Source organism: Ailuropoda melanoleuca, chromosome 12 (genome assembly GCF_002007445.2).
Source record: "Ailuropoda melanoleuca isolate Jingjing chromosome 12, ASM200744v2, whole genome shotgun sequence".
NCBI lineage: Eukaryota > Metazoa > Chordata > Mammalia > Carnivora > Ursidae > Ailuropoda > Ailuropoda melanoleuca.
Window position 1 is genome coordinate 41,998,303 of NC_048229.1, and position 23,516 is coordinate 42,021,818.

The window sequence follows — 23,516 nt, forward strand, 5'->3', positions numbered from 1 at the left end:
CCATACATCAGTGCTGGCAGTGGGATGGTCACCCGTGACAAAGAAGAAACCTGCTCTACATTTTTTGGAATTGACGTCATTCATTTTCCTGCATTGAGATTTCCTTTCTTTAAGATTTTATTTATTTACTCGGCAGAGAGAGAGAGAGAGAACAAGCAGGGCAGCTGCAGGCAGAGGGAGAGGGAGAGAAGCAAGCTCCGGGGCTGAGTAGGGAGCCCCACGCCTGGCTCCATCCAGAACCGACTGAGCCAAAGACACACGCTTATCAGACTGAGCCACCCAGGCGCCCCTGCACTGAGTTTTCTTATTGAAATATCACATGTAGAGGCACCTGGACGGCTCAGTTGGTTAAAGGTCAGACTCTTGGTTTCAGCTCAGGTTATGATCTCATGGGTCATGGGATGGAGCCCCACGGTGGGCTCCGTGCTCAGCGGGGAGTCCGCTTGAAGATTCTCTCCCTCTGCTCCTCCCCCCATTTGTGCACACTCATGCGTGCAAGCAAGTACTCTCTCTCTCTCTCAAACAAATAAATCATTAAAAAAAGAAATATCACATATATACAGAAAAATGCACAAATCATAAGCACACAGTTCTATTCATTTTCACAAAGTAAACACATCCATGTAACAATAAGCAGGTCAAGTAATAGAAATTTTCCAGAGTCCCAGAAGCAGTAGTCCCAGAATGGACTAATTTTTTGTTTGCTTTATACTTTATATAAAATGGAATCATACAGTATTTTCTGGCTTCTTTTGCTCACTGATATCCTTGTGGGCAAAATACGTTGCTCACAACAAATTTGTTGCTTGTAATAGTACTGCGTTCATTTTCATTGTGTAAAATTTTTTGTTATGTGATTATGCCACAATTACCCATTCTACCGTTGATGGGCATGTAAGTAGTTTCTAGTTAAGGGCTATTTTGAAAAGTGCAGGGTGCCTGGGTGGTTCAGTCGGTTGAGCGTCTGCCTTCGGCTCAGTTTGTCATCCCAGGGTCCTGGGATTGTGCTGCCTCGGGCTCCCTGCTCTGCGGGGAGCCTACTTCTCCCTTTGCCTCTCTCTCATATAAATAAATAAATAAATAAACTTTAAAAAAAAAGAAAAGTGCAGCTATGAACATCTTTGCACATGTCTTATGATGAACACAACCCAAGCACGCATTTCTGTGAGTTATCTACCTAGGGCTGGAATTGCTGGATCACAAGTTAGGCATATCTTTGCTTTAGATATATTTAGAAAATGCCAGTTTTCCAAAGTGGTCCTAAGGATTTATACTTCCTCAATGTATGAGATTCTGGGTGCTCCACATTATCACAAATATTTGGCATTTTTTGCCCTCTGTCACTCATTTCTTTTAATCCTTAATCACTTCTTCTCAGTATGCCAAAGTAGCCTTCCTTTTAAATCACAGCAACAGTGTAATGGAGCATTGTGTATGATATAGCACGAGACAGTCTAGCTTACCAGGCTGGGGACCTCTGAGCCTCAGCTTCTTCCTCTGTAAAATGGGGATGGTAAAGTACCCATTTCTAGGGTTGCGGGAAGACCGAATGAGAACACTCACACAAAGTGCATAGCACAGTGCCTGGCGTAGAGTAAGCGTGCAATCAACAACGGCTGCATGTAAGACCATAGTTTATAGCTGGGGAAACTGAAGCCACAAGGGGTTAAAGGAGCTGGCCAAGGTGACTCAGGCACAGAGCCTGCCAAGCCTGATGTGGCCTCAGGAGTTGGTACACTTCCATGGCACCATATGGCTTCAGTTTCTAAGAATTTTTACATAAAAATTGCAAAATCTACTCTATAATTTACAATGAATTTTAGTCATGTCAGGATTACCTTTTAATTTCTGCTTTTAACCTGGTGAATTTCATAGGGTTCTCCAAGAGGAGATAGACATCAGAGAAGCCAATGATCCTTTTGTTGAAGAGCAGGTATTAGGTGGTGAAATTTGCATTTTACTTGGACGCACAGGTCCCTGGACAGTGAACCACTGGCCTCAGCCAGAGGGTAAGAAGAGGACTTGACAAAAACAGTTGTTTGCAATTCAGATTTTAACCTCTTGCCTACCTCAGAAATTCCCACCCCAGCTTTTTTTTTTTTTTTTTTTTTTTTTTTTTTGTTAGGAGCATGGGGGCAGGGGAGGAGGCTCCTTGGCCGCTCTTAATGAGGCATACCACCAGCGGGTTGACAAATCCTGCTGGGTCAGCAACAACAGTTCTAATTTCCTGATCGTGGTGGGATCAGAGATATGGTGTTCGGGCCATGGGCCCCCCTGCAATGAGCCACGAGAATGCTAGGGATGTTGATCGTGCACAGCCCCAAGGAGTGACTCTCAGATGGCTCATGCACGTGGCCTGCTGGGACTCACAGAAAAGTGCTCCTTTTCCTCTGAGGATGCTGGGAGACAGCCGAGGGTGGGCTGGTGTGTTTTTAACATTATGCCTCTTTCTCTTGTTCTTCCTTTTTAATCAAAAAAGGAGCTCAGGAGGCCAATGGTGTCAGGCTATATTAAATAACAGATTTTCGTTTTCTTATATTCACTTTTTTTTTTAGAGAGAGAGTGCAGGCCTGTGAAGGGAGAGCGAAGGGGCAGAGGGAGAGGAAGAAAGAGAATCCCCAAGGAGGCTCCGCCTCAGCGAGGAACCCCATGCAGGGCTCATTCCCCTGACTTAGAGATCATGACCTGAGTGGGGAGATCACGACGTGAGCGTAAACTAACAGTCCAGCGCTTAACTGATTGAGCCACCCACGTGCCCCTGGATTCACTTTTTTTTTTTTAAGATTTTATTTATTTATTTGAGAGAGAAAGACCACTGGAACAGGGGGAGGGGCAGAGGGAAAGGGAGAAGCAGACTCCTCACTGAGCACTGGAGGCCCACGTGGGGCTCCATCCCAGGACCTTGAGATCATGACCTGAGCGGAAGTCAGACACTCCACTGACTGAGCCACCCAGGAGCAGCCCCCATTCACTTTTATGTGTATCTCCCCATAGGGCAAAATATCCCTGGTTTCCCACTTATGGTTATGACATAGTTGTCTTTTCAAATTAAGCTTGTTTAAATAAAGTAATTTTTTAAAAACGATTTTATTTATTTATTTATGAGAGACAGAGAGAGAAGCAGGCTCCCCAAGGAGCAGGGAGCCTGGTACAGAACTCGATCCCAGGACCCCCGCATCACAACCCACGCAGAAGGCAGAAGCTCAACCGACTGAGCTACCCAGGCAACCCATAAAGTGAGTAATTTTAAGGAAGTCTATTAAGTCAATAATAGTGCAAGTGACACATATACGTGACAAATTGTAAGGGAAATTGGAGCTTCAAGGTGATAGGAAATGACTGAAGTCATTGAACCCAAACCGATCTTAGCCACTAACAGGGAGTGTGCCCTTGCCCACTTCGCTCTGCTGAGACTTGGTCTTCTCCTGGGTCAAATGAAGACTATTTAATCCTTTTATTTGCTGAAGGGTCATAAAAGTGAAACATAGAGTCTATGAACTTTCAATGGCTAGAGCAGAGGTTCTGTTATTAACTTTATTATTGGCAGTAGTAACAGTACATTTGTAAGAGAGTGACCTGCCAGCCTAGAATCCTTGAAACGGTGGAGACTTTTTTTAAACTCCCAGGGCTGGCATGGTGCGTTTCCAGGGCAATGGATTTATTACAGGATGACCGACATATGCTGACATTAGTTTAATACTCATTTCTGACCTTAAGAGAGACGGGGAGTTTTTTCCGTCAGTCAGAGTTTCCCACACACCTGTCCTAGCCCTGAGCTGGTCAGTACTCTTCAGGTTCTTTCCTAGAATTAAAACAGTCCTTTCTGGAAACTCCTTTTCTTGTGCTGCATCTCAGAATGTGCAGGCAGTGGCGAGGAGGGGTTTTTTGTTCTAGAAGTTCTCTTGGTTTTTTTGTTTGTGTGGTTGGTTTCTTTTGATTTTTATTTTTGTTTTACATTTGCTTGATCGTTTGTCCTCGGTTGTTGCCACTATTTTAAAAACACTTGAACAAGTCCTGATGCACACACTTTGCCCCCCTTTTTCTCCCCCCCCCCGTTTTTTTGAAGAGAAGGAAATGGTTGGCTTGCTTTGAAAGCAGACAGTGTTGTGTTCTACCTGCGGCGGCACCTTCGGCGAACGCCAAACACAGCACCAACTGCGCCGAAGCGTCCCTCGGTTGGGGGAGGGGGTTAGGGTCTGCAACACCGCTGCGCGGAGAGGCGTGGCAACGCGCCAGGGGGCGCTTCCGGCTCAGGCCTCAGGGTCTGGGCGCTGTGTTCGCCGGGCATCTGTTCCCGGAGTCCACCGGTCAGCGGGGGGTGGGTGGGTGAGAGGGTGGTGTGAACCCAGGGGTCCCCTTTTCACTCCTAAGCTAGGCGCGTTCTACACCCCGGCCTTAGGGCTTTAATATGCACTTTCGTCGCAATACCTTCGGCCGGTTCGAGAGAGCACGATCTGACCCCATTTTGCAGCTGAGAAAACTGAGGTTTGAAGTGGTAGTTAAAGGAACCCAAGGACATCCTCCCAGTCTCTGCGGCGCGAGACTCTTTCTGGGGACCCCCCAGCGAGGCCCGCGACCTCCAGTGAATCTGCCTAGCGAGGGTGGGGGAATAATGGGGTTGACCGCCACTCCAAAAGGTCTGAGTCACCCAGCTGAGGCCCACAGAGGCGCAGCCAACTCTCCCTCAGGGTCCCCGACTCGGGCCCGGGTCCTCCCGAGCGGGAAGCTGTTCCTGGGGAACAGGGTCCAGCACTCCCGCCGCGCCCTCTGCGTGGTGTCGGGTTTGGTCACTGTCCCCGCGGCGTCCGTGCTCCTTCAGGGAGAGGCCACGACTTCATCCCCGCGCACAGCGTTTACCCCCGGGGCTCCAGACAAGGGGTTGAGTCCCTAGCTCCGGCCTTGCTGCAGCCTCGGAGACCCCCGGCCCGCCTCTGGCTACAGAGCTGACACAGTATCGAAGCCCAGATTACGGCCGCGAGGCTCGCAGAAACCGAGCGAGGCGCGCAGGGGCCCTGGTTCTCCCCGCTGCGAGCCTCGGATCTGGGGCGCGGCTCCGCCGGGCCAATCCGAAGCCGGGGCGGGGCAGGGGGCGTGGTCTCGGCGGAAAGGGCTGGGATTCCAGGGCTCCGGGCCTGCCCTGGGGCGGGGCTGGAGGGCGGCCGCGCGGGCGGGGCGGGACGGGGGCGGATCTGGGCGCCCTCCGGGGCCGACGCGCTGCAGAGCCTGGCTCAGTCCGCCCTCCGCGCTCGCACCGCCAGCATGACCGACGCGCTACTGCCCGCGGCCCCCCAGCAGCTGGAAAAGGAAAGCGACGGCTACTTTCGGAAGGTGCGCGGCTTCGGGTGGGCGGGAAGCCTACGGAGAGCTCCAGACCTCCTCCCCCCAGGCTGCGGAGGGGGCTGCGGGAGCCCGCGGCCGGGGTCGACCAGGCCGGGAGGGGGAGGGGGCTCAGTGGCCTGGGGCGGGCGGGGCAGAGTCTCCCGGCTCGGGCTCGGGCGGCGGTGTACCGGCCTGCACTGTGCAGGTGGCTTCCGGGGCTGGGGGCGGGGAGGGGTGCCTGGGGCTGCCCCGCGCAGGTGGCGGCGGAGGCTGGGGGCCAGGAGGGGTGCCCGTGGCCACCCCGGCTGGCGATCCCGCGCGACTGGGGAAAGGATCAATGCCTACTTTGGGAGGCGCCCGCGGCCTTGCGGCACGTTGGGATCGGAGCCCACCTTGAACTCGGGCGCTTGGCGGGGCGCGGGTGGAGGTAGAGGGATCATCCCAGGTGGCCTGTCGTTCTCCTTTTGACTCCAGAACGCTTCCAGTGTCTGCTTCTTCGACTTTCCGAAGGCAGGGGAGATTTGTCGATGGGAGGTGACCTCGGGCGTTGCCCCCTTATCTGCCCCGAGTGGCCTGGGAGGGTGTGCGCGCAGCAGACCTAAGGGCGCGGCCTCGCCTCTGTTCATTTTATGCCAGAGCGGGTTAATCTGATTGTTGGAGAGACCCTCAAAGAGTGCGGGCTCCGCGGGAGATTGGTACGTCCTTGCGACCCTCGGCACACCCGGAGGCACCCGCCCTGGGATAACAGCCGGGCAGCCCAGTCCCTCAAAGCGACCGCAGCCTGCAGGGTGGGGACGCCGAGATGCCCGCAGGTGGCCAGGCCTGCCGTACAAAGATGCTTTCGAACCCGAAGACACGGTGACACTTTCCACCCTGCCTCCTTGGAGGTTCTAGAGAGTCTAAAAATAGCCTTTGGAGGTTGGCCAGCTTAGACTGGGTAGGTTGAGAGATTGTGTTGTGTGGTGGTTTTTTTTTTTTTTTTTTTTTATAACTTACAGGACAGAAGACAGAGTGCGTAATTATAAATAGGGAAGTGAAACTCTTTCCCACAGGACAATCAATTCTTAATTGTTAAAAGTCTAACGATGCAGTAGGTAAATGAACTTGGCACCTTTCCGTCTTCCACGTGACACAGCCTTTGGGCTTTTGCTCTTTGGTGAGGAGCAGTGGCCCCAGGGGATGGGCAGTACTGGAGGGGAACAAGAAACAGGCGAGGTTAGAGTGGGAAAAATTCTTTTCGGTTAAATTGCTTTTAGCATTAAAAAAAAAAAAAAAGAAGAGAGAGTAGTTTTAAGGTATATTTAAGTTCAAAGATGTCATCATGGAATTACAGGATTATAACTTCTAATTATGTGTGGCATTTGGGACAGAGGATCACAGGCCATGGAATTGCAGAAGGAGGTGGGGCCTGGGAATCCCTAGATCTTGGTCCTAAGGCCCTGGAACCCGACTGCCACCCTGACAGAATTCCTGTGTAGTTTCCAGCAAGTTGCTGTCTCTTCCCGGGACTTCATTTCCTTCCTGAATTGTTTGTTCTCTCAACAGGTGGAAGTCTGGACCCACAGCAGCATTTGGGGGAAATGACAGAGGGAAGGGAACACCTGTGAGGGTTCTATCCCCAAGTCTTCCAGAACAGGTTTTCCAGGGGAGGATGTGCACAGGAAAGAGAGGGGATGGCCCTGTGGGCAGGGGAGCTGGGAAGGGATGCAAGGTTGGGTGTTTTTAGATGCAGTTTCTCTCATGGTCAGTAGGAGAATTGTGGGTTCATTATAAGATGAAACACTGGTTTACAATTAGAAACATCTCTTTTGAAAAGGAGATCTTGTAATGATCGCTGTGCTACATCATACCAGCCCAAAAAGTGTTTTTTGTACCAGAATATTAAAAGGTGTTCACATTGAACCTTCTCTCGATTTGTGGTCTGAGCCCTTTTGACCTCAAACAAATGCTCCCGAATGAAAGGTAGATGTTATGCAGTGAAAAGGGGAGGAAGAACACTTCAGGTAGAGGGAACAGCATGGGCAAAGGCATGAATTGTGAGCACTTACGAGTGAACCCTCTAGGGTGTGGAGCCGTAAGTGGGAATGAGGCTTTTTGGGGCCATGCATCCTGCTAAGGAACCAGGGAACCTCAGGGGTCCATTTGAGTGTTTCGAGAAGGACCAGATGTGAAAGATTCATGTCCCAGAAAGCTGAGTGATCTGGGGATGGGGGAGAGGCCACGGAGGTGTTGGGGGTTTAGCTCCCTGAAATTTCCATCATCTCTGCTGCCTGCTCTGACACCATCGATGACTTTTCAGTCAGTTACAAAGTGCTATGTGAACACAGCCTCACCACCCATAACCTAACCACCAGCCTGCACCCCTAACTCCAACCGGGGGTGCAGACTCGAGACAGGGATCCTAGTGAGGAGGTCAGAATGATGAACAACGGTAGTGTCAGCAGGGATGGGAAGAGCTAATGGACGGGATGTGGTTGGGAAGGTGCTGATGACAGGAACCCAGACTGTCTGCCTTAGGTGTCTGGGTGGGTGGGCAGGCACGTCACTGAGGTGGGGGAACCCGGAGGCTGGTGTGGGTAGGGCAGGTGGATTTGAGGGCCCCTTGACATATCCAAGTGGTGGTCTCGGGGGCAGTCCACTCCACAGACCTGACAGGCATGAGAGCATCCTGGCTGGAGATTCGGCTTTGGGGGGCACTAGTATGGGAGGCAGTTGGGGTGTTGTGAGAGGGCCCAAGACAGAAGGGAATAATACTTTCACTTAAGGGACAAGCAGAGGGATGGGAGGCAAGCCAGAAGGGCTGCAGTGTCCAGGAAGCTGAGAGAAGTCTTTTTCGTGGAGAGGTGGAGTTGACAAGTCAGAAGAGCCCTGGAAAATACTGGATTTCGTTCTTTAGGGGTTGTTAGCTAACGCGTGGGTAGAGTCAGGGGCAAAAGCTAATGTGGTGGGATGCAGAGGGGAGAAGGACAGAGAAGGTGATAGTGGGGGGAGATGAGAGGAGAGAGAAGAAGGCAGATTCATTTCAGAGTGGGGTAGTCGAGAACGTTTTTAAAGCTGTGTGCAGGTAAAGAAATTCAGGGCAGAGGGCAGGTTGAAGATTCAGGGGAGAAAGGGAACAATCTGGGGGGAGGGTCCCAGGAGGTTAGGGGCAGGGCAGGGATTGGAAACTGCTGCTGTGAGTCCTGGGTGCATGAGCCAGCCAGGGGCAGTATGTGAGGACCCCTGAGACTGGAGATGCCCCCAGGGTGGGCTCCTCCATCCTGTCTTGGGGCTTGGGGAGATTTTGCCTACACTCCGAGGATCAAATCAGTTGCTACTGAAATCAGGCTTCTCTTTCATCCTGTCCTTTATCCTCTCTTTTCTCTTCTCCCTTTTTTCCTCGAGAATGCCATTCTGCTCCATTCCTTCAGAAAGCATTTATTGAGTGACAGCTCTGAGCCTGACCCCTGTCAGAAGCTGGGGCAGATTCGACTCTCGCTCCGTCTGGCTTCTGTGGTCGTTCGTGGTGGGCCTTATGTCCTGGGGTGCTGGCAGTGCTGGGAGTCAGTGCTTTGTCCGGATAGCTCAGGCCATGCTTGAATAGGAATCAGCTTCTTTGCTTTAGAACAGAGAGCAAAAAGTGTGTTTGGGGGCGGGGTGGTGGTGGTGGTGGTGGTGGTGGTGGTCCATGGTCCATATTCAGAGCTTCAACTCTGTTTTGTGTGACTTGCATACAAAATGCAAACAAATTGCCCCAAAGTTCTCTCTGCCAGCATGGCCTGGACCCCAAATGTACAAGGCAATCATTGGCAGAGAGGGAGGTCCCCAGTAAATCAGGGTCTTCTGGGGGTCATGTAGCTCTTGGCTGTACAGAGCCCGAGGACACACATGGACACAGCTTGGCCCCTGGCCACCAGTATAGACTCTGGCCTCCCAAGGGCTGGCAGCTAGGGTGGGGGTGGGGATGTCTCTGAGTTAAAAACAAACAAAACCCACAGAAAACTTTCTGGTCTATTGCAATGCGTTTCTCTCTTCTCTGGCTTCTCACTAGTTTTTCTTTTTTTCCCTTTACATCAGTATGTTTAAATAGAGGTGCAAGCTCTAACACTGTGCATTACTCTCTTAAAAGAAAGACCAGTGGAAACAGAGCTGCTTTTTCCCAAACTGATTTTCATGCTCGTCTTGATGAAAGTGTGTGGGAGAATGGAAGAAGGCGTGTTCTGGCCTCTAGTTAGTGCGGAGGAATATAAGTTTCTGGGGCACCACATCCTTAGAGCAGGTCCTGTCTCTGGAGATCTCTGGGTGCTGTCGCCCTAAAACCTGCAGGAAATCCTGTCAGTGGCCCAGAGAAAACCAGCTGGAGAAAAACTTCCACAGGGCTGTTGAAAGGGCTCTAGATGAAAGGTCTTAGCAGCCTGTGGAAGGACAAAGTGCAGTATTGTCTGTCCTTATCTCTCCCTCTTCATCCTTTGGGAACACTAATGACCCGAAATGAATTTAGCTCCATTGTTTTTACCCCAGAGCTGGAGAAGAAGTTGTTTCTTGTCCACAGAAACCTCCAGTCTGGATAGGACCCCAAGGTTCACTGTGTCCTGGTTTATGGTCCTGTTTTATCTGGGCTTCCTCAAGGCTCCATCAGAGAAGGGAGAATTCTTTTTTTTTTTTTTTTTAACCCAGAAACAACTCCTAGTTCCCGCTCTGCACCATTCATCTTAGTGAAGTGTAATCCCATGTTAGACACGTGTGTACATCATATAATTATGGGCACACTTGTGTGTGGAGAAACTTTCTGTTGGACTGGGTCCACAGAGCACAGTGTGGGTCATGGGGGCTAATCAGCTCCAGCTTTTTTTTTTTTTTTTTAAGATTTTATTTATTTATTTGACAGAGAGAGACAGTGAGAGAGGGGACACAAGCAAGGGAAGTATGAGAGGGAGAAACAAGCTTCCCGCTGAGTGGGGAGTCCGATGCAGGACTTGATCCCAGCACCCTGGGATCATGACCTGAGCTGAAGGCAGACGCTTAACAGCTGAGCTACCCAGACACCCCTATCAGCTCCAGCTTTATTGGGTAGCGATAATGTCCCTCCAGGTGTCTGGACCTATCCCCTTGGAGCCTTGAAACCTTTCCCAGATGGGGAGGGAGGGAGGAAGGGTGTGAAAGTTGGTAATGCTGCCCCCTCTCTGCCCTATATACCCCCATGATCTGAGCCAGGTCCTAAAGGCCAGGCTGGCTCCAGGTTGATCATGGCCTTGGTGAGCGCCTGCCTAGCCGCCCAGAGGCTGTGTAGGACAAACACCTCTTCACGTTGCCCTATCCTGGCCAGGAGGGGTCGCCTGGCAGAAACCGAATTTTCAGGGTGACTCAGAGGAGAGTCAGCGTGATGGGCTAGCTGTAACACTGTAAATGTCCCTTGCTTCCTGGGGCTATTTGGATGGATCCCAAGACACCACCTGTTGATACCAGGCATTGGCCTTAGCCTCCTCACCACTTCCTTCTCTGGCTCAGGTGCCAGAATCTCGTGACAGAAAGGCTGCATTGGAGGTGGCTGCAGGGGACAATGGGATGGCAGGTGCAGCACAGCCACAGGATGGGTTGTCAGGCAGAGTGGGCAGCAAGGGGTGCCAGCCAGGAGCGAGGTCTGCCTGCAGCACTAGGGACAGGGGGAGAGATGCGAGTCCTGGCCTTGCCAGTCAAACCCACGCATTTCACTATGGCCACGCACCCTTAGAAAGTCCCAGGTTTTGATGGGGTTGTGAGAAGAGGAAAGGGCAGGTGATCGAGAACTTCAGAAGTAGTTTCTTTTTCTCCAACATTACCTGTATTATAAAAGTAACATGAATTATTGTAATCACAGAAAAAAGTAATTATGGGGGCATCTGGCTGGCCCGGTTGGAGGAACAAATGACTCGTGATCTTGGGGTTATGAGTTTGAGCCCCACGTTGGGCATAGAGATTACTTAAACTTTAAAAAAAGGTAATTACAGAAGTGTATAAATTCACACACATGCACCAGCTCTTACCCCACACAGACACGCTCTGTAGACAAGAACCGTTAACTGGCTGAGTGCATCCTGCTGGTTGAAATAAGCAGGTCATTAGTTGGGCCTGGAAATGTATTTGATTCATGGAAATTTTGGTGTTTGTAAAAGCTTGGTTATTCATTCATCACGTTGAAAAACAACTGTGAGTGGTATGCAGGAGCGTTGGTAAGGATTCATAGAAGTGACTCAAGGCAGCCTTCCAGTTAAAGATGATGGCAAAGTGTTGATTTCATATTGTGCCCCCCCCGCAACCCCCACCGCGTGTGAATGGTTGGGGATGCTGAAGAAGAGCAGGTGTCCTCGAGTGTATGGCCCCAACGCCCGGCAGAGATCCTGGAAGGGCAGGAGGGCTCTTGAAAAATGCCAGACTTCGGTTTTCCTTTTTACGGATACGGAAAAGCAAAATTCTATTCATCCAGCCTGCCCCGAATCTCCAGCATGGTGAAAAGTTAAATTAGATGTGTGTGTGTATTGCAGGGTATTGCCTGCTATTTCGGTGCTTTCTGGTTGACAGCTTCTGGCTAACTCATAAACAAACAATTCTGTTTTCCAGAGTCGGGTGGTTGAGTGGGGGATTGCGTAACTAGGAGGGAGTGAGAAAGGCAAAGAAAATATCTTTGTGCTACAGGGGCAGCAAAAAGTACCCTCTTTCCCATGCACTGTGCCAGGGGCGCTTTGGCTAGGAGACCCTGCCCTCAGTCTTACGCCTGACCTGGAGCCCCTGGGTTCATACGATGCCTTCGGTTTGCTGCAAAAACATCTCTGTGTGTAAGCTTTCTCTTTGTGTGGATGAAGAGCCCGTGCTGGTTTTCTGGGGCGAGGGGAGCCAGGTGCCAGGCACTGACCTGAGTTGGGCGGTGTGTGTGTGTGTGTGTGTGTGTGTGTGTGTGTGCGCGGTGTGTGGGGAAGGAAAGACTGCTCCTTTCCCTCTGCATCTGCAGCCTGGGTGGCCTGGCCTTTCTGCCTTCCTCAGGTCTGTTTCTGCAGGTGTAGGCTGAGTAGCTTCTTCCTTGCAAATTAAGTGCCCCCAGTTTGCGCCTGGGTATGGCTTTTAAGGTTTTATTTATTTATTTGACAGAGAGAGACAGCCAGCGAGAGAGGGAACACAAGCAGGGGGAGTGGGAGAGGAAGAAGCAGACTCCTAGTGGAGGAGCCTGATGTGGGGCTCGATCCCAGAACGCCGGGATCACGCCCTGAGCCGAAGGCAGATGCTTAACGACTGCGCCACCCAGGCGCCCCTGGGTATGGCTTTTAAATACTTGTTTCCCAGCTGAGCAATGTGACTAGGCGCAGAGGGCATGCAAGGGGGATGTTGACAAAGGGCGTTTTCACTGGAGGTGAGTTTATTCTAATTAGGACTGGAAAGAATTAGTTGCAGATGCCAGAAAAATCCAGTCCAAAATGACACATAAGTACACTGTGGCACATCCCTACACTGGAATTCTAGCAATGAAAAGGAGCAGACCACTGATGAGTGCAACCATATGGTTGAGTCTCAAAGCATAATATTGAGCTCTAAGCCAGACACAGAAGAGTATATACCATAGATTCCATTTATCCGAAGGTCTAGAACAAGCAAAAGTCTGTGGTGATAGAAACCAGAGTATTGGTGGTCTGGGAGGGGGGGTGACGAAAATGTTCTTTTTGATTGGAGTGGTGGTTACAGAGGTTTAACATTTGTCCAAACTCATTGAATTGTGTATCTGAAATTTGTGTGTTTTATTACGTGTAATTTATACCTCAATTTAAAAAGTAGCTTGGGCAAGAAAGGGAATGCATTGGGTTCTGTAACTGAGCAGTCCAGAGGAATGGTTTCAGGTCTGGCTTGATCTAGGGCTCAAATGCTGCTACTAACAATTTCTCAGCTGTGTTCCCCCAGGATTGGTTTTCATTTCTGGGGAGACACTCCCCACTGATGGTAAAGGCCAGTGGGGAAAAATGAAGATGTCTTCCTGATGGGTTCTGATTATCCTGCGTCAGGTGCTCACTCTGAGTCAATCTCAGGGGCCAGGGGCCTTCAGTTTCTTACTTGACTAGGCATGAGGTCAGTGTTCTTCTTCTTGGAAAGGAAATGGGGGAGCGTTGAGTTACCGCCCTTGACTGTCGGGGTGGAGTGGGACCAGGTCACTGTGCCCAAAGGATGCTCAGTGATGCTGGGCAGCCCTCAGCCAGGAAGCCTGGGAGAAGTGTCTGGGGGTTGCAGTTGAGCTGTCCCAGCATCCCCCTGTATTCCTGCTGCTGGCTGCTTCACAGCTCACCTTATAGTGGCAGCAAGCGGGGATGTGGGCTTAGTCCTGCTCCTGCCCTCCCTGCCACTGTTCCCAGTTCCCAGGCGAAGCAGGTGTGACAGGTGCTGCCTGGGGCCCTGGCACAACCCCTCCAGTTTGCAATCGCTTGACATCCTGTTGTGAACCCACCGAGAAGGAAGGCATGGGTGAGGACTGTGGGTCCCCCCCAGCAGAGAACCACTGGCAGGGGCTAGTGGACAGCTAGTAGCCTCTGGAGATGCCAGGGGATCTTCACAGCAGTCTTGCCCTGATGGGCCTCATAGGGCTCCCAGAAGCTTCCACGTAGTCCTGTGGGTTCCTAGTGTTTCCAGCTGGCCCAGCATTCCTACCTGTCAGTAAGAAGTAATGTCGTTTTGGTTCCAATTACTCAGTCATATCTAATCCTAAGCATTCCTCTGTCTTATCTAGAAACTTGACGAGGCATCTATGGGCCAGCCAGAAGTTGGGTAAAGTATAGGAGCAGGAAAAAGTTCTTATCCGTGAGCTGGAATGGCTGCTTATCTTAGCTCTGGGAATGTACATAAAGGAATTCGTTATGAAAGCCTGTCTATAAAATGAAACACTGCTTGGGTGAACCATGTGATTTTGAGTCAGATCAGACTATCCCTTCATAGTAATTTTGGAAAGCGTCAAGGAAAGAGGAGGGCCATTATTTTAGAACTTTAATATTCAATTAGCTACACATTAAAAGACATGTCAATCTTCTATCTGCAAAAAGATAGTTTCCTGATTTGTATTTTAAATCAGAGATCATTGGATGGTTTGAAAGACATTAGCTGTAAGACCATTCCAACTCAGATTCTGAATATATGTGTAATTTGAACTCGGGGGTGCTGCCTGGGGGCAGGTGGGTGGTGACCTGTTGGCAAGTTAGAATGAGAAATCTTTGTGGAAGGAGGAACGTGACTTGTTTCTGACCCACTGGTCCAAAGGCCACTGATAGGGGAATCCCTGAGAAGAATAAGGCTCTGAATAACTTCTCCCTCCTTGGGGTGGAGGCCACAGCCATGGCTGGGGCAGAGGTGGGGCAGAGCTGAATGGCAGGGACACAGCTGCAGAGAAGGGGCATCTCTAAACAGAGTGTTGCCCACCAGCCCCCCTGGAGTGTAACCTCGGCCCCCCCTCAGTGGGCAGAATCTAAAGATAAGCTTCACAAAGGATTGGAGCCCTCACTCAGATCCCAGGGCTTTTTACCTGCCAGGGCGGGAAGCATACTAGTAGATTAAAATGAAACTTTTATTCTGATCTTAAACTTTTTAGAATGAAACACTGCAGTCCAGATACCCTGGGAAATAATGAACAGATAACGCAAGACGATTCACTGAAAAAAAAATTCATGTGATCAATAATATATGGAAAAAAGTTTACCAATAATAAATGCAAATTGGGAGAACAGGATACCTGTTTTTGCGTATCAACTTCACAAAGATTAAAAATACTTTTCAAGGGACGCCTGGGTGGCACAGTTGGTTAAGTGTTGACTCTTGGTTTTGGCTCAGGTCGTGATCTCAGGGTCAAAATCCGCATTCAGCAGAGTCTCCTTGGGTTTCTCTCTCCCTCTACTCCTCGCCCCCACTCTCTTTCTCTAAAATAAATAAAAATAATACTTAAAATTCAAAAATAGACAACTGGGTTTAAAATGGGCCAGTATCTGAAACGATATTTTCCCAAGGAAGATACACAAAGGGCCAATAAGCACATGAAAAGATGTTAAACGTCATTAACCATCAGGGAAGTCCAAACCGTAATGAGATCTCACACACACTAGATTGTCTATTAAAAAATAATAATAATAACTAGTATTGTTGAGGATATGGATAAATCGGAACCCTCAGATAGTGTTGGTGGGAATATAAAATCATATAGTCACTTTGGAAAACAGTTTGACAGCTCCTCAAATGGTGAGACCCAGGATTAACCGTATGGCACGACAACAGCTCCACTCCTCGATATATAGCCAAGAGAAAGGAAAGCACAAAAACATCCACATAAAAATGTGTACACAGATAAGCAGCCTTACTCATAATGGCCCAAAACTGAAAATACCCCCAAATGCCCATCAGCTGATGAATGAATAAATTAATGTGGTACATTCTTGTAATGGGGCAAAAAGGATTATGGTGCTGATACATGCTCCAAGATGGATAAACCTTGAAAAATCATACTAAGTCAAGGAAGCCCATCCCCAAAGACCATATTTTGTATAATTCCATTTGTATGGAAATGTCCAGAAAAAGCAAATCTGTACAGACAGAAAATAGATTTGTGGTTGCCTGAGGCTAAGGGGGAGAGGGGACAGGGCATAGGGGGTACCTTTCTCTCTTGGAGGGTATTTAGGGTGGTGCACTGGAGGTCTTTTTTTTTTTTTAATATGATTTATTTATTAGAGAGTGAAAGAGAGAGCACAAGCAGGGGGAGTGGCAGGGGGGGGGAGAGGGAGAAGCAGGCTCCCCACTAAGCAGAGAGTCGGATGTTGGAACTCCATCCCAGGACCCTGGGATCATGACCCAAGCTGAAGGCAGTCGCTTCACCGACTGAGCCACCCAGGCGCCCCTGCACTGGAGCTCTTAAAGAAGTTGCTAGGGCTGCACCTCTGCCCTAGACATAGACCTTAAAGAAAAAAGTAGAGGTTTATAAAGATTCATGCTTCCAAATATGCATCAAATAATTATATTTAATAGCAGATACTTTGGAAGCAATCTAAATGTCCAACTATAGGGAAATGGTAAATCTTTTTTTTTTTAAAGCTATATTATGCAATCATTAAAATCATGGTTTTGTTTTTTTTTTTTATAAAGATTTTATTTATTTATTTGACAGAGAGAAACAGCCAGCGAGTGAGGGAACACAAGCAGGGGGAGTGGGAGAGGAAGAAGCAGGCTCCCAGCAGAAGAGCCCGATGTGGGGCTCGATCCCAGGACTCTGGGATCACGCCCTGAGCTGAAGGCAGACGCTTAACGACTGAGCCATCCAGGTGCCCCTAAAAATCATGGTTTTGAGAAACATTTCATAGTAAAGGAAAATTTCATGGTAGAGTATTATGTGAGAAATTATGATATACTGTACGTGCCACTGTGCAGAAAAGGGTTAACGTAGCAGGCCTGAGGCTGCTCTTCTTGGGAAGGCCTGCTCGTAAAGGTTGGCCCCTCCCTGGCATCTGGGAACCTGGCTCTTGGAGTGTTCCCTCCATCCCCTAACTGATAAGGTTGGCTCACCTCCCCTAGACCGATGGCACAGACCACGTAGTTTAGGAGGAATATCTGCTTTCCTCCTGGGAGTCTAGAATTTGGGTATGTGCTAGGTGGGGGTGCCTTTGTGATCAGTCCCCAATACAGCCCCTGGGTGTTGATTTTCTAATGGGCCAACCTGGGCGGTGACATCATACACACCTTGTTGCATTTTTGTTGCTGGGGGAAGGATATACTCTGTGTGACCCCTCATGGGAGGGGGGAAAGCGTAAGGGAGCCTGCCTGTGGATTGCTCTAGAATCTACCTGTGTCTTTCCCTCCCGCGATCCAGCTCTGTGTCCTTACGAAGTTGCTGTCATACAGCTGTGAGTGCAATTATATGCTGAGTCCTGTGAGTCTTAGTGAATCTGTACCTGGGGCTGGTCCCCACACTGCACTAATATGAAAAATAACCTACAGTGGCTGTTTCGGAGTTGGCGATGTAACGAGTGACTTTTGCTTTCTTTTGATACTTTTCGATATTTTATGTATTTCCCGTTTTGATGTTACTTTTATTTTTAGAATAGGTTCGCTTTTAAAAAACATTTCTGTTATGCTCAACTTTGTCGTCATGTTTAGAGTGGCTGACCTCTAAAGGGTCCTCTCCCATTTTCCCTTAGGGTTGCAATCCCCTTGCACAAACTGGCCGGAGCAGACTGCAGAATCAGAGGGCTGCCTTGAACCAGCAGATCCTGAAAGCCGTGCGAATGAGAACAGGAGCGGAAAACCTTCTGAAGTGAGTGACTACTGGCTCCACTGCCTTGGCAGGGAGCCAGCCTCTCTGGAGCCTGTCCATCCCAAAGCTCTCAGGCCTGCCCAGCTTCCTCTCTAACTCCCGGGTTTTTTTTTTAACTTTGGGGTCCCCTCCTTGTTGCTGGCACCTGGAGCAAGCCCTTCCTTGCCTAGAACTTGATTATGTTCAAGATAAGTATTTTACCCAGACTGTGTGATTGGGGATGGGGGAAGCCAACGATCACATTTCTGTTTGTTTTCCCTGCTTTCTATGGGATGTGCCTGTCTGTTTTCCCTATTCCCTATTCCCTAGTGGAGAAACTATGCCTGGTCTAGAATCACTGCTTGGTAACTGTTGGCTCTATAAAGGAGAGGACAGCAGGAGGCAGGGAATGGGACATTTATATTGCCAGTGTCCAGCCCTCTGAGGAGAGGCCCCAGTACAGCCCCAAGGCCTTGGGGCTCTGGTGGGAAAATGGTTACTTATCAAGCATAGAACTCGGTGAAGCTTTACCTGTGTCATAGGCAGCTGTAAGCCCTCCCCACACCCTTCATTGCATCGCCGGACAGTGTGCCAGCTTCCTCTTGTTTGTAAAGAGTGCAGCCTTTCTTCTTCCTTCAGACTTCTGGGGGTAACTCTCATCAGCCCCATGCCGTCTTCTGCACTGGGTGGGCAGCGCTATGCCTGCTGCCCGGCCAAGCAAGACAGATGCCTCCTGCAGCCTCAGAAAGAGACGTGGGGCACTTGCAGGGGCCTGGAACCTGGAAACTTGGCAGGGAACCCGGAAACCTGACAGGTTCCGGGATTTTGGGTGTTCCCAATGGGTCAGCTGTACTGTTGGAGGCCTGTGAGAGCCCAGAGGCTGTTCAGAGACTGTTGGGAAAAGCAAATACACCGAACCAGGTGTTCATAACGGAGCTGCGATACTCTGATGGCCATAGATAGTCCCAGGAGCTCGATCGGCGCCTCCACAGGGGCCACTCCCCTGAGCACCCAGTAAGGACAGGAGGAGGGTTTCTGATCCTAAACTGAGGGTGAACTCAGTTCTGAATCCTTCTGTGTGCTCCCTAGGAAAAGTGTCTGAGATACTAAGTGGGGGAACGGGAAGATGCAGGAGAGCACGCCCTGCGTGTGTGTTGTAAAGGACTGGCGTGTTTGCTTTTGTGCACGCATAGACTTTTTCCAGAAAAGACGAAGAAAGAAGCTGTTAGAGTCAGCTCCTGGGAGCAAGACCAGGGATGGAGGTGGAGGTGACTCCCTTGTCACGTTACTCCCTCCGGTGTCTGGATGTTCTTTGACGAAGTGCATGAATTACTTTTATTCGTTTATTCATTTTTATTGTGCGATCCTGCAAAGGCCCAGAAGGAAAGATCACCAACCACCTAAACCGACCACCAGCGCAGAGACCCCAGTGCTGTGCCTTGTGTGGGCATTGATACACGTGGGCTAGCAGAGAACACAACTCCTAGCGTGGCCAGAGTTCTGGAAACCTCTCCTCCAGCTACTTTTGTAACAGAGTAGAAGCCAGGTTGTGTGACTGGAGGAGACTACGAAGCCATTATGACATTTCACCCCCCCCTTTTTTTAAGTTTATTTATTTATTTACTTATTTATTTATTTATTTTTAAGATTTTCTTTATTTGACAGAGATAGAGACAGCCAGCGAGAGAGGGAACACAAGCAGGGGGAGTGGGAGAGGAAGGCAGGCTCATAGTGGAGGAGCCTGATGTGGGGCTCGATCCTATAACGCCGGGATCACACCCTGAGCCGAAGGCAGACGCTCAACCGCTGTGCCACCCAGGCGCCCCTACTTATTTATTTTTAAGTAATCTCTACACCCAGCGTGGGGCTCGGACTCAACAACCCTGAGATCGAGAGTCACACACTTCGCCGCCCGAGCCAGCCTGACGCCCCACAACATTTCACCTTTTAAAAGGTCTGACGGTGTCCTTGTCTCCGGAGAAGGCTGGAGCTGGGGACGGTCAGGTCCACAGTGCAGTGGACCTCATGCAGCCGGTGTAGCTTGGGAGAGGCCCCCCGATTTCGGGAGCGGCAGCCCTGGGCCAGCCGAGGTTGCCGAGCTGGGACGGCTGCAGGTGTGCCCCCCATCCCCCTCTTCCCCCCGTGTGATTTGTGGTGGCCAGTTTGGGCTGATACTTTGATGCAGCTAAGGGGGCAGGTGGGCAGCCTTGACTCTGTGGCTCCCCGGGAGCCGACAGCAGGGGATTGGGCTGTTCATTCACCCCGTAAATGAATTTGTTGAGCACCTAGGATGTGGAGGGCTGTGTTTGAGATGCAAGAGGAGAAGGCTGCAGGCCCTGCTTTCACGATGCTTGATCTCTTGGGGTGGGGAGCTTAATACACAGCAGACAAGTCCGGTCATGTCAGAGGTGATGTTTTCAAGGGCGTCGCTGAAAGGGAAATGTGACCTCGTGGCGGAGCCTTAGAAACAGGCCAGTCAGGGAGGCCCTTTCTGACCGGGGGCCTTGGTGTTTCTAAGGCCGGAACCAGGGGTGGTTTTGTCTGTCTTGCTCTCTCAGTGACAGCAGCGACCTGCCTCCGAGGCCCGGTGGTTCAAGCTCATTGTCGGGTTGGCGGTTGCGGAGCTGGCAGCATGGGGGTAGGGTGGGGTTGTTAATGATTTTCGCAGTGACCTCAAAGTTCAAAGTGGCCCTTTCTGGAGAGTGTTGTGAGAGAGAGCCCTAAGGGTATTTATTAATCCGACTCCAGCAGCACCAACGGTTTCCCAAAAACAAATAAGGCGTTCAGCCAAGTCCTGCTTTGGCTCCGTGGTTGTCGCCAGGTGGCCGATTAGTTGGCTGTCCCTGCCGCCAAGGGGTAGTTTCTGTCATGAATTGGGCCCCGCTGTCCTGTCTGTGCGCCTGTCTGCTTTCAGGTTCTCGGATGTCCCTCCACGGCCCTCAGATAAAGATAGAGCGTTTGGGGGGCGCCCGGGTGGCTCAGTCGGTTCAGCGTCCGACGCTTGGTTTCAGCTCAGGTCAGGGTCTCGCGGTTGTGGGATCGAGCCCCACTCCGGGCTTTGCACTCAGTGTGGAATCTGCTTCAGATTCTCCCTCCCTGTCCCTCTGCCTCTCCTCACTCACACTCTCTTTTTCTTTCTCACATAAATAAATATCTTTTTNGATCGAGCCCCACTCCGGGCTTTGCACTCAGTGTGGAATCTGCTTCAGATTCTCCCTCCCTGTCCCTCTGCCCCTCCTCACTCACACTCTCTTTTTCTTTCTCACATAAATAAATATCTTTAAAAAAAAAATTTGGGAGGATGTCCCCCCAAATGCAGGAGTGCAGGGGTCCCAGTGCTTACCTGCATTGGTGGGGGGCTGGGCAGGTGCCGAGAGGAGCCAGGTTTTGTACCCCCTCAAGGTCTTTTCCTCCTCTGAGCCAGATCCACCAAGAGTCCATGAGCTTCCTGGAGTTTGACTGGGAAGAGAGCAGATATCTTAAATGTACTTTTCCAGGCTAAGCAAGGACAATATCCTCTCTCTTTTTCTAGCACCCTGCCCTCCCTTGAGTAGAGCTGGGATGGAAACATGATGCTGTTTCTCTGAAACAGAGATGGTCTTTGTGAAATTTAAAGCACATTACCACGTCGTTCCATTTTAACTAACTGGGCCTTTGCGTAAGGCTAGGCCATTTAACATCTCTGGGCTCAGGTTCCCCTCTTGTACCGGTACCTTTCGGGCTAGAGCGGGGGTGGCCCACTCTGAGGCTTACAGGGACTGGGTGGGCTCGAGAAAGACTGGAGGGGCTGGGCCTGGTGCTGTGAGGCATTAGGGAGTGGTGGGGACAGTGGTGAAGTACAGAGCACATGCTGTCTCTGGAGGGGCCACCTGCAGTGTGCCTTGTGTGGAGGGGAGGACTAGGGTTGCTAGATCTGCGGATTTTTATTTTTGTTTTTGTTTTTTGCAGAAGATAGAGATCTGACCTTTTTCTCTCCTTTTTTTTCTTTTTTTTTTTTGAATCATCTAATAGTTGAATTTTAAATATTGGTGCATCGTTCAATGGGGGGAAATATAACACCCTGAGGACCAAGTAAATGAGCCCCCCTTGACCTCCAGTTTGTAACCTGTGCTCTGGAGGGTCATGAAGCTCTGGGCGGGAGGTGACCAGGGGTAGCATCAGCTGTAATGAGAGTGACTTAAGGTTAGTGGCTGCTCACACCATCAGTTCTGAGGGTGGCTGGTGTGTGTCTGTGCTGTGCGGTATGTGAGCCCCTTGGCCTTTGGGGCTCACAGCAGCCCTGAGGCCCTTCCTACACTGGCCACACTGGGAGCAGATGTCCTGCCAGACCAGCTGATCTGCTGCCCTCGCTGGGTGGCCACAGGAGGCCACCAGGTGGTACTTGCAGGATTTGGGGTCAGATGGATTAAGGTCAAACTGTTCCAGTAAGGTCTCTGAAGCTGGTGCAAGTCTTTGGTGCTTTTCACCGTGCCTGCTCCTGGTGAGGGTTGGGGCGGGGGGCGGGGAGGGTGTTACAATTTTACTGAAAGACTTGGGAGAAAAAAGTTACACTAAAGCAAATGGAGTGATATGGGTCAACATTCAAAATTCACCTGCATCTTCAAGACAAAACATGAGACCTTAAANAAAACATGGGACCTTAAAGAAATTTTGGACTTGGAGCAAAGAACCACGCTGTTATCATGTAGGAGCTAATTCTTAAGGTGGAAAAGGCCTCAGCAGCTCCAAATTCAGGGAAAGCATGCGTGGATGTAGTCGGTACCCTCAGGAAATAATTGAATGTGGCCTTCTGTTCCCGTTCACGCTTGTTGGGTTGATCACCTGTAGAGAGGCAGTGGGACGCCTTCTCATTCTTGACTTTTGCAAGTGCTGTATGCTCTTTATGAAAAACCCAAGGGAAGAGGCCTTTCCTTGGAGGTTCAGGCCAGAGGGAGGCCATGGAGAATCTAGGTTGGAGACTCTGGGTCGAAACGCCCTTTGGCCTCAGCCCAGTTGGCCTTAAGGGCTCTTTTGGCTGTAACATCAGTTATTGGGCCATAAGGTTCTCAGAGGAGGTTTGCATCTTCCAAGGAGGCCTGTAGAAGTGATTTGTTGTCATCTGGAAAGGCAGCCTAGGTGCAGACTGAGGCTCTGGTTTTAATTCCTAATTTGGCTCAGCTGATTCTATTTTTATATGTTACCCTGGGCTGTTCCCCTAACCTGGGCACATACATCATATTCACATCCATCATCATTGATTGACCTTATTTGAGAAGCCCCCTTCCACCAGTGAATCCGTGAAAAATCATTCTCTATACTAGAAGCCGCTCACACTCAACGGTTGGTTTCCCACTCATCATTGTACCCAAAGGTTAGCATTGTGGAGACTGACCCTGAACCCCGCCCCCCCACCCCGGCCACAACGTTGTCCAGAGTGACCCACCCAGAGGTCCATGTCCAAAGGGTAGCTCGTTGATTTGTTGCAAATCCTAAATCTCAGATTGCCAAGTCAAGAGGGAAGAGAAGTAGCGAATCAGTATATAGAGGTGGAAAAATCAAGTTGGCCTATTTGGAAGCTTCCGCAGACATTTGGGCAAGGGTCTTAGGGTGTAAATCGTTATATTTAAGTTGGGTCCACTCTGTTGCAGAGAACCAGTTCCCCCCCCAACCCCTGCCATTGCTTCTAGGGAGTGGTCTTTATTCTGCCATTTGTTCTGACATCAGCTAAAATTCGCTGAGCCCCCACCATGTGGAAAAGACAATGCCAATTTCCAGGAGAAAGAGAAAGAAATAGAAGGCAAAGGTCTTGTTCTCCATTATAACTTCTGTATCCTTTGTTAGACATGGGCCACAGTTTGTCTCGGGGCTTCCTGGCAGGCAGTACGAAGAAGGGACTGTGACTCGGAACACATTTCAGACCCTTTGATTCAGCCAAAGGCAAACGAATTGCAAAGAAGAAGCTTTC

At 50.1% G+C, this 23,516-nt stretch overlaps 1 protein-coding gene across 1 annotated transcript in view; it reads left to right on the forward strand.

The window, feature by feature from the left end:
• Positions 1-5,197: 5,197 nt before the first annotated feature.
• RHPN2 (rhophilin Rho GTPase binding protein 2) overlaps positions 5,198-23,516 on the forward strand; it is a 55,191-nt gene continuing 36,872 nt past the window's right edge. Inside the window, exons 1-2 of the mRNA XM_002929730.4 lie at positions 5,198-5,328; positions 17,478-17,593. Coding sequence (XP_002929776.1) covers positions 5,260-5,328; positions 17,478-17,593 — 185 coding nt within the window. The 5' untranslated portion in view covers positions 5,198-5,259. The remainder of the gene's footprint in view (positions 5,329-17,477; positions 17,594-23,516) is intronic.